This window comes from Indicator indicator, chromosome 14 (assembly GCF_027791375.1).
Source record: "Indicator indicator isolate 239-I01 chromosome 14, UM_Iind_1.1, whole genome shotgun sequence".
NCBI lineage: Eukaryota > Metazoa > Chordata > Aves > Piciformes > Indicatoridae > Indicator > Indicator indicator.
In genome coordinates, this window is record NC_072023.1 from 4,486,596 (window position 1) to 4,498,351 (window position 11,756).

The 11,756-nt window shown below is 38.8% G+C and overlaps 1 protein-coding gene across 1 annotated transcript in view; it reads right to left on the reverse strand.

The window, feature by feature from the left end:
- The window catches only part of ANKS1B (ankyrin repeat and sterile alpha motif domain containing 1B), a 390,775-nt gene extending 379,645 nt beyond the window's left edge, over positions 1-11,130 (reverse strand). The window contains 1 exon segment of the mRNA XM_054386772.1: positions 10,997-11,130. Within this exon segment, the coding sequence (XP_054242747.1) occupies positions 10,997-11,130 (134 nt within the window).
- Positions 11,131-11,756: the final 626 nt, after the last annotated feature.

Consider the following 11,756-nt stretch of genomic DNA (forward strand, 5'->3'; position numbering starts at 1 on the left):
AATCTTATCTTTATCATTAATAAAAAACCACAACAAAACAAACTAAAACTCCCAAGATTCATAGAATGGTTTGGGTTGGAAAGCACCTTTAAGATCATCTAGTTCCAAACCCCCTACCATGGGTAGGGACACCTTCCACTAGACTAAATTGCTCAAGGCCTCATTCAACCTGACCTTGAACACCTCCAAGGTCTAAATCCAGCCCAAATCCACCCTCTTCCAGCATAAAGCCATTCTCCCTAGTCCTATCACTACAAACCCTTGTAGAAAGTCCCTACCCAGCTTTCTGGTAGCCCCCCTTCAGGTACTGGAAGGCCACTACAAGATTTTCTGGAGCCTTCTCTCCTCCAGCATGAACAGTCCCAGATCTTTCAGCCTGGCCCACAGGGGTGCAGCTCTCTGATCACCTTTCATCAGTTTGATGTCTTCACTGTGCTGGGGGCACAAGAACTAGATACTTCAGGTGAGGTCTTACAAGAGCAGAGTAGAAGGGGAGAATCACCTCCATTGTCTATGTCACTATGGAATCATCTTAATAAATCAGATGATTCAGGATCTCTATCCACCACAACAACCCCTTCCACTTAACCTAATGGAGAGATTGTTGTTCCTTTGTTGACCACTATTTTAGTCATCCAAGAAAACTAAACAGTTTGCAAATGCATTTAACAAATACTTGTTATAGGAAGGAAACATGACATGTCAGACTTTGGATGAAAACTGTATTTCAGCAGATACACATTTTATTCTGTTGAACATAACTCTTTGTGCACTGCTTCTTGTATCTTGTCTCCTAAACTTGCCTCTTCTGCTCCTCACATTGCTGACCTCCATGGTTAACCAGTTTCAGTACTTCTCAATCTCAATTCTTACACTCGTTTTCTTTACCAAGCATTTCTAGCATTCCAGCCTTTTCAGAATTTTATATATACAAACAGCTTGCTGAAATACTCCAAATACCCCTGTTCAAGTGTCTCTCCCTCCACCTGTGTTCTAAGCACATCTTCTCACCCAGAACACGTCTGTTCCACTCTTTCAGAGGCTTCCTTTTTCTGCTTATGTCATGCCTCCCATCAGTCTGAAATCAAGATTTATATAGTCTATATGAATGCAAAATTAGAGGGAAAAGATTTAACTATTGTGACAGGCAGAGATTTGTAATGCATGCATATGGTATATAGTGTATGTTTTATTTCTGCAGTTGGTATATTTAGTTCTCTGAAATGTTACTTGTGCACAGTATGTGAGAAGATCCCTGGCAGATCATTAGTGCACGTGATTATGCAAGATACTGATGTGCAATAAATATGCACAAAACAGGAAGCAGGGTGATTGCAAATTACTTACGAGCATAATCTGACAAATTAGCTATACAGATGACAAGGAGGATATGGAAGTAGACAAATAATTACTCTAGAAAATTGAAAATTAAAAATAAGATTAAATTAAGTTCCTTAGGAAACCTTAGCAATGACCTGAGATTCTGGGGTCACACTGCTAATATTAACGTGTTAGGGCTCTAGTCTGCAAAAATAACCTAGACACACTTTCATTACTCATATCTAGTGACATCTAAAAATAGGAAACAGTGACCTGACAAGTCAGCAAATAAACATAGAAGGCATTAAACTCACAGTAAACTCTCAGAACTATTAGTATCAAACACATAGAAAGTTATATTATAAAGGTTTGAAAGCCAGGCAATATGCAGAGGGAAAACACCTATTCCAGAAGATATTCCCAATTCTAATTTACCAAGCTATTCCTTTTTTCACCTTTTCTAAATGGTATCTTTTTCCTGGACACTTTGCATGCTGTGACAACAACATGAATACTTGACAATTTAACCTACTTCAGCACTTGTCTGGGCTAAGGTTAGGAAATAATCCACAGACCATTCACAACTTTCCTACAGGAGAAAGAAATTACTAATAAGTAAATTCAAAGACTAAATGTGATATTGATGGTTTTGTAACAAATTAGGGGGGGGGGGGGGGGAACACCCACACAAAACAATTTTAAAAACCCACCAAAAAATTGTCCAACTCCAGCATAAGAGCCTGTAATGGTGCAAGAGGTTACTCACTCCCAGCTGCAGGACTTCACACCTTTGGTTGAATTTCATGAGACTCCCATCGGTCCATTTCTCCATCCTGTCCCTCCTAATTGCAATTCTTCACATGAACTGTTTCTGCCTGACTTGCTATCATCTACAAATCTGCTATAATTGATATATTGCAATCAATACTGGCCCTTGAATCCCAAAGAAATCTTCTAGTAGATACCAACAGTAGGATTTTGTACTGTTGATCACAACCCTCAGAGCCATTTAGTCCAGCTGAGTTTCTGCCCATCTTTATTGTCCCCTTCCACCGTCCATTACTTAACATTTTGACTAGAAGAAACTATTCTAAAGCAAAGTTAAACAGCATTTACAGTTCTCCCCTTGTCCACAGAGGCAGTTACCCCCTTGCAAAAAGCAATTAAGGTTGGTCAGGCATGATTTGAGCTTGGTAAACCCATGCTGGCTGTTCTCAATCACATTCTTGTCCTTTGTGTGCCTGCAATTTACTTCCATGAAGATGCAGTCTGTAATTTTCCCTACAATGGGTTAGACTGCTGACCCCAGAGCCTTCCTCTTGCCCTTTCTGAAGATGGGTGCACCATTTTCCTTCTCCAGTCATCAGAAACTCCCCGTGTTTGACATCATTTTCCCAAGATAACAGTGCCCTCATAGTAATATAGGTCCCTTGGATTTAAATGTTTCTCTGATATTCTTTCTGCTGTGTTTCATTGCCACACAAATTTTGCTAGCAGGCCAAGGAATTTGGGAAATCAAACTCTAGCATCAAAGAAAAACAAAGTGGAAAAGGGAATGAGCACCTCACCTTCTCCAAGTGTTTTGCAACTTAAGTATCTTGACCCAGTGAGCAATGGGTCCATGTTTTCTTTTCCTGTCAGCATGCTTACTTTTGCCCTTCCCATCCCTCACTAGTTTCAACTCCAGCTAAGGGTTTTCTTATTTTGTTCTTGCACCCTTGACACACTGCTAACAAACCCCATGTCATAAAACCTCATGCACTTTATGTATTTTTCATGTATCTCTAATTTAAACCATCTTAGATTCTGTCTTTTGACCAGACAATCTGGTCAATACCTAATGCTTACTATTTCTCACTTTATCCAAATCAGCTCTAAAATATAGAATAAGATAAAATCCACCCAAATTTTGCTTTAACTTAGTTATTTAAGTGGTTTTATATATATATATATATATATATATATATATATATTAGAATTGTTTTCCTTCTTTTAATGAAATGTTTTTACCTACAAAATATTTAAATTCGGCATGTGGTTCAGTTTGAAGCAAAATCATTCAAATATCTACTTCAGGGTGAGCTGAGTCACTCTGTATGCTCCCTACAGATCCCTGTTGGCTATAATGAGAACTTAGACACCTAGCACAGCCATCAACACCTATACAAACATAGTTACCACTGGGTGTTCTAAGTTGGAACTAAATTGCACTCAATGCATTTTCAGCATTTCTTCATTCTTTAGAAAACATATGTAAGACAAATGCGAAACTGTAAAATCATTTAAAATAAAATTCCTCGTGGAATTAAATCTCACAGAACCTTTCTCATATTAGATACATTATTATAAATTCATAGAAGTTAAATTAGGTACAGAAGAGTTGCAATATCATTTCTTAAATGCAAAATGAGCACACTGAAAATACTGTCATCAGGCAAAAGTAATTAAAAAATAATAAAAATCTTCACATAAAGGCTACAAAGTTTAAATAAAATATATTCCCTGCTTTCCAAAAGGTTCCATGAAAATATCTTACCAGCAGGCAAGAATTAACACTGCTTCTTATGCCTTACATATTTAACATTGAAAGTTGACAAAATATTTTGTCTTGAAGTAATAAAAAGGATTGTGATGTGTAATATGACTGGAAGTGGCTAGCAGAAAAATTCCATGACAGATGGGAATTCCACCTATGGAATCCTCTCTTCAGGAGAACAGGCTAAACTTGCTGAAGGAAAAGGGAGTGTAACTGCACTCTATGCTGTATTGTCCCTTAGGGATCATATACCAGTAGCATAAATTAAAGCAGTATATAGGATGCTTACACTTGTGCCTATGTCAGGGCAATAAAAATGGCTTAGAGCTACAAGCATTCTTTCATAGCTCAGCCATGAACTGAACCTGAGGCAAATCAAAGTATCTACCTGTAGATTTCTAGAGACATGGATACATTCTCCTTGATCACTACTGCAGTGACTAAAAATGCTTGTCTTAAAAGCATCTGTATTTGCTCATCATAACATTTCCAACCTTGACAAGTCACAAGATAGCAGACTCTTCAGATTACATCATTCCCCATTTTATTTAATTTATTTCCCCTCAGTTCTGCTATAAACTACCACTTAGAAGCAGCAATCTCATATCTCAATTTGAAAAATGTATAAAGCAGCACTAATTCTATTGAATTTCCAAACTACTGAAATCATCAGACAAGAGGGAAAACAAGATGGTGATCAAAATGCATTTATCTAGTCCTCTGCAGAGTTTGGCATCAGCCATCTAGTGGAGTGCAGGAGAATTCTAAAAGAATTCTTTCAAGTCACAGACACTTCAGCTTTCTAGGGTTTTATTTTCCCTTCTCCTGCTTGTATATTTTATTTTATTAGTCTTCCTGACTCTGTCATAAACTCCGTAACTCCTCCAACATTCCATATCTTGATCTTATATATAGGCAGATAATTCTTGCTTGTGGTTTGTTACATTTGGCCTAACATTTTAGAAAGTTAATAGAATGTACACTCAAACAATACTTAGAAAACAAGATCTGGAGTAAGGAGGAGTTAGAAGTTTATCTGTAGACATTAACTATAGAGCTGTGAATCCAGGACCACGATGAGCTCCTTGGGAAGATTTATTACACAAACTTTGTAAACTGCCTTGCCCTTCACAATGCAATTTCTACAAGATGTCCTGGATACTGCACATATTGCTGCCTTTATCTATTGAAAATGTTTCAAGCTTGCAAAGAACTCTAAGGAAATCCGTAGATAAAATTTTGTCTAAACTTTGAGTGAAAGCATTTATCAGAAATGAGAATAAAAATCAGTCTAAGAAAATAACAATATGAAGGTTAAGTTTTTGAAGTTCATACATTTGACAGGGCAAATATACAGAATCAAGACAGTAATCAACCATCTTTAATACCAAATAGCATAAACTAAACGTTGCAATGGTCATTAATTTGCATTTCTTATTGAAAGACAAGAGGCAGAAAATTATATATGCTTCCAAAGGACTTAAGTTTCCTAGTTTAAGCTGATAAAGAAGGTAATTGGGGAAATCTGGGAATGCTGCTCTCTGCTTGGATCACCAGTACAAAAATCTCTATATATTAATTAAAAGTAGTGTAACTAAAATTATTTATTCTTATATTATTTGTTATCTAGAAAGGTTGGACCAGATGATCCCTGGGGTCCCTTCCAACCTGGCATTCTGTGATTCTGTGTAAAATTAGAAATTAGCATAGACTAATTTGGTGCCCCTGTGAACTAAATGTAATAAATATTTGCCGTTTCATTCTGTCTGCTGGTGGTCTGAAATAAGTACCTTCTAACATAGAAAGAAGTGACCTCAGAAGCACATGAGGCCAGATCCCTACTACTGCAAGCCTCTTATAACAGGACCTCTTTGCAGAATCAACACAATATAGTTTCTCTTACTTTAAACAATAGTATTTTGAATGAAAAGCAGAACTAGTGCCCTCATTTTTATTGATGAGGTGATCCACTTGTTATTTAAATTAAAAAGCAATAACAACTTTTAAAAAAAATCTTAACTAGAGCTTCATAAATTGTTTAAATATTTTAAATACTTTTTGCCCTGCAAGCTATCTCTAAGTGTGATTTGATTTTGCCCAAGAAGCCGAGTGAATCACAAGGCTCTGCACAAGGACAGAAGTAGATTTGTGTGGTTCTCAGTGTGCACTGAGGCCAAACTGTGGCTATGCTGCGAGTAAGACACTGCTCTGAGAAACAGACGAGGAAACAGATTGCAACTCGCAGACTGACAATCTGCTTGCTGGGTTTCTTATACTTTAGAGGAGAAATATCTTGGGCCAGGCCTGTACACGGCATAGCTGTGCTAAGCATGGATAAGCAAAGAATGGAGTCATTCCCTGCCACAGTCTGCCAAGTGTAGAAGGGGAAAAAAAACAGCTCCTTGAAGGCTGCTCCACCTCCCCACCCCCTCACCCCTCCCATGCTGTGTAATGGCCAACAAAGAGCAAGAAGGGGCCAACTCACCCTTCCCTACTACCCTGTGCCAGTTCACATGAATTCATATTCTATCCCATAGTCCTGTCAAATACGCCCAGCTCTTTCAGCATGTAAAGTGAAAAAGACTACAAAATAGCATCTCATCAAGAATTATCAATTTTTCTTTAGGCTGTAACATATTAGTAGAGGAAAAAAAGCATGTACATCACTGCACGTAGCAAAATTCATGAGGTCTCTATGAGATACATGAAAACCTTTAAAGGTATTTTGTCCTAAAACACTTTGAAAGAAACTAAGCCTGTCTCTATGCAGTCATGAAATATTGGGTGGTCAATGAAAAACATGTTATGTATATACAGATCATCAAATTAAGTAAATTTAAAATACTGGGTTTGTTAAAAATACTTTACCCCTTTTATGTGTTAAATCATTTAATGGGATACAAGAATCAAATGATACATTCTTTTAGAAGGACTGTGGGATTTCACTATTAAGTTTTGGTGTTTATATTGGATTAAAATAGAAGCCAGTGAAATAATTGTAAAATCTGTGAAAATTCTCTTTGCAAACCATTGCTCACCTAAAAAAACCCCAAAAACAAAAAAACTTTTTTTTAATATGAAACATAATTAATATACTAATACATGACAAATCCGAGAAGTTGAAATTCCAGAAGAAACAGATAAATTAAATCTCCCTTACACTTCAATCTTCTAAGCTCTGAATGTTTTCTGAGATGTTTCAAAATATCCTTGTTTCATAGTAAAAGAACAGATCCCTAGTCCTGCATTATAATTATTTGGGTTGGAGACTGTAGCCTGCATACAGGTGTAACACAGCTCTACTGTATCTCACCTAGAGCTTAGATGTATCTACATGGGACACAGGTCTTTGTTAAAGTCCATCAGCCCGTGCTGGTACCCCAGAAACTCACAAGCATCTAAAATGCCACAAAATATCTAGGTTTAAGTAACTAAATTACTCTATGTGAGGTGTTTACTAAGGATTATACTTGCTCTAATATGTTGCAATGCCTTATGCTAACCGGCATCTGAGGAATTCACTCTCAGTATATTCACCTTTATATTCAAGTATGGAGACAGGCAGGGAGCCACACACAAACCCAGAGCCTTTCACAGCTTCTCTTGAACTGAAACTAGTTATATGGTCCTCACAGACAAACATCACTGATGTGTCCTCATTGCTTCAGATGAATAAATTGGGGCATGAGGTCTTACACAGTATCTATTAGAGATATCTGGGTGTTTATGACCTTTTCACTAAACATATAGGATTTTAATGCACTTCACACATACTCTGTTTTAAGCATGCACTTCACACATACTCTGTTTTAAGCATGTGTTTAAATCCTCATAGTATATTAACTATTGTATCCACACATTCATTCATGTATTTATCTGTGTTTAAACAGCCTTCCAGAATGGTGCTGTTTTCCTGAACTGTTGTCATCATTTAATATAATGACTTACAAGTTAGAAGTCAGCCCTTTAAAAAGCAGCTAATTTACTCTGCAATTGACATCAATGAATAGGTTCAGCTATAAAACAACCATACAAAGCCTTGTCCTATTTTTCCCCAAAGTGCCATAAAATTCACTAAGTCAGAAAAATAAAAAAAAAAGTGATAAAAATGCAAATAGATCAGAGCTCAGATAGTTTGTTCCCTGGTTCAGATAACAATCAATGTGCATTTGTCAGTTCATGAATATTAAATTTCATTCACAAGGTTCATAATTACTGCAGAGCAAATTTCCACCAGAAAAGGCACCAAGCCATGGAAGGTTCAGCCACATAAACTAAGCCATCTCCAGCACTTAGAAGAAATCTGAAGTGTACTGCTGCTTAAGCCAATGTATCAAGCACAATATTAGCCCGCTTTCTGCTGAAACACTTGGATTTTCCAACCTAATGATAGGAAGTGTGTTGCCAAAAGGAAAGAGAAAGAGCAACACTGACCTTTCTCACCAGAACAGGCCAGGTACAGGTCTGGGACGCTTTTTTAGGAGCTGAGCATTATACCACAATCAGTGAAACACCAGAATTTACTGTCAAGTACTGTACAAAAGATTATATAAAAAGATTAAAAGTATGTCCCTGTATTTTTTTCGGTTGCTTTTACTTTATTATAACTTTCACAAGCAGTTTCTAGTTTAATAAGCTGTATTAAAAAAACGCAAACAACCAAACTAGTACAGCTCCACTAGAAAGCTAAATCAATTGCTTTTCTATTAAAAAAAAAAATCTTCAGATCATCCTAGCCAATCTCAAATTCAAATGTTTATACGGTACAATTATGGCTCTTCTACAGCTTTGCTATTTTCAGCAAGTGCTGACTTTCTAAACAGCATCAAGATGACTGTGTTTGAACATTTTTTTTGTTTCCATGTGTTCTGGACCAAGATGACTCCAACCTTAATCTTGCATGTCATTCTGGACTTAATCTATAATTATTGGCATCAGTTAGATCATGCAACCTTTCCAAAAACAAAAGGTACGTTAAAAAACCTAGTACACAGAACTTCTTTCTTGAAAACACTTTCTATAATACATAGTAGCTTCTACTTTGAGCGTTCCTGGTGAAGCCGAAGAAATTATTAAGTTTCCCTCTAAAACACATTATGTTCAATAGTGTGTGACATTTTGAGTGTTTATGCATCAATACACTATGGATTTTTTTTTAATATATTCAAATAACTTCTTTAAAATCAGAAAGAATTTAGCAGCTGTAAGCTATATTTGTACTTTTAATTTTTGAAGTTATATTTATAGAAGTCACAGATGTTCTCTCTACCATAAGAACTATCATAAATAAGGCAGTACATGTTTTACTCTGCTTTACTTTTCTTTAAGCTAAGTGCGCTTCCAGAAAAAAAGGAGAAGAAAGAAACAAAAGAAAACAAACAACCAAACAGCCAAACCCAACTGCAATTCAGTTTATAACCTCAAACTCTTCTTCTGAGCAACAAACAATGGCTTTCATGACCCATCTATATATACAAAACACATGGCTTCTGTGTTCTGTCTACACAAAGTAACACACTGATGTTTGATAATAAAAGGAAACCACAAGCAAACACAATCCCTCTGGATCAACAGAACCTGGGGTATACAATATGAAAGTAACAGTGCAAGAACACAGCACAGGCACTAGCCCTGAAGAAAGTCACTACAAGAAGTCATGCAGTGGAACTGGATCATAAATGGCCAGTCGCTGTACTGAAATGAACTTACTTCTGTGCTTACAAAAAATGAGCATCACATTTGAGGAAGCCTCATACTTCAACCAATTATCTAGTACACAACTTGCCAAGCTGCCTGGTCAAGTACAGCACAAAAAGCACAGTGTGTTTTCAGTTTGGTCAGTGAGCTACTAATTAAGCAACAGTGCAATAACTGGTTCAACTGGGGCATCAAAGAACTTTGGTGAACCACAAGTACCTGAACTGCTGTTCGCAGCACCAAAACCAGCTCTAAAATAACAAGACTTTATAACAGAGTTTAAACAGGCATAACTTGGGCAGTTTCACTAAATTTTCTGACAGAGAACACTGAAACAATAAATATATTGACAAGGAGGCACTGGCAGTAGGATCACAAATTTATTTTAATTTAGGATATTTCCATTTCTCTAGGCCTTTTCTTCCCTTCCAGAAAAAGAAAAACAAAACAAAAAACACCCAAACAACAAAATAAAATCAAAATCCCATAAACAAACAAATACACATACACAAAAGAAATCCAACAAACAAAGCCAACCAAGAAAAAACCCAAAACCCCAGTTAATTCATGTTCTAGGTCAACAGTGTTTCAGTTCAGTCTTCTTTTGCTATGCCCACTGTGGTACTGGACACTAGCACTGAAACCTGTGCTGCAGATCTCCTGGTTTGAATAGTGTCAAATATCATAAATGCTCATGATAATGCTCTTACTTAAGAGCATGGTGAAACTTAACATCAAAACCACACTGTACATTGCTTGAGATACGACTAATGACTAAAGTTAAATCCTTTCACCCAACATGGCTAGTAACCAAATTTCATTCCACTAAATACAGGTACCTGGAAAGTATTGATGCTCTTCTCCCTAGCCTGGTCCCTAAGTTTTACATCTTCTCTGTCTGAATGATCTCACACTAAAAGAAAAAAAAAAAAAAAGAAAAAAATTCCTTTCTTTGTTTTGTAGGCTCATTACTATTACATGCTTAATTTCTTCTGCAACTGAGGGTAGCTACTATAGGTGAGGGTATGGGGCGAAGCTATGGCTTTTAACCCAGATTTCCACAATACAGTGCCTTGCCTGTGATTCAAGCTTTCATCTGGGATTGAAAGTAGTAATTTGAAGGTGAAATACCAAAGGGTGAATAATTAGCATATTGTGCATATTAGTCCAGTAATAAAAACATAAGTTCTGCACCACATCTAGGAACAGAATGAACATGTATCTTACTGACGCATTGAAGGCAAGAAATTCAGTGCTACTACATTAATAAAATGCCTGCCTGTGACTTTAAACACAGGCACACTTGTACTTGGCGAGAGTGAACCATTTATTGTTACTATGCAGGATGCAGGAATGGAAATGAAGATGAGAGGGGCGATGATGATGATGATAGAGAAGGAGAGGTTAATATCCCCAGCACCTGATGAGGAACAATGTCCCTACCTCAGTAAGCTGGATAAGGGAATAGCTCCAGATCCACTGCCCAGGATCCCTCCTTTCCTCCCAGAGAGGAGTTTCTCCACCAGAGCCACATTCCCAGTGCGAGCAGCTTCCAGCAGTTCCTGGTCCTTCCCCATGGTAAGGAACCAAGGAGCCCCCCAGGCACCCCGCCGCGCACTCGGAGAGCTACACCCCGGGCCACAGCGGCTCCCTCTCCACAGAACGGTCTCCGCTCCTTAGACCCTGGCTCAGAGCAGAGATTCCTGCAGTCCCTTCCAGACCAGCAGGAGCAGCAGCAGGAGGGAGGAGGAGATTCACCTCCTCCTAGTTTCACTGGATCATTTCTGGGTGGAGTGTGGAAGAGAAAGGCGGGGGGGAGGACGAGGCCAATGAAGAGCCTCCCCCCCACCTTCCATGCATACACCCTGAGCCCCGGCCCGGAGGACGGGACGCGGAGCGTCGGGATGGGGGAGCGGGCAGCTTCAGCCCCCGTGCCCGTGGCCGGCCGGGCTGAGGGGGAATAACGACCCTCACTGACGGACGGAAGAAGGGAGGGACGAAGGGAGGAGGCACAGCCCTGACTTGCCAGGCCCGTTGCTGGGGAGACGCGGCTGGTGCGCGCTCAGTGGCTGCCCAGGTCCGGTGCCCCCCTCCGCCTGCCCCAGCCCTTCGCTGCCGCCGAGGGCTCCCCGCCTCCGCCCGCCTGCCCGCGCGGCCCCGCCTCGCCCCGCCCGCCCCTCGCCGGCGGCAGCGGCGGCGGCGG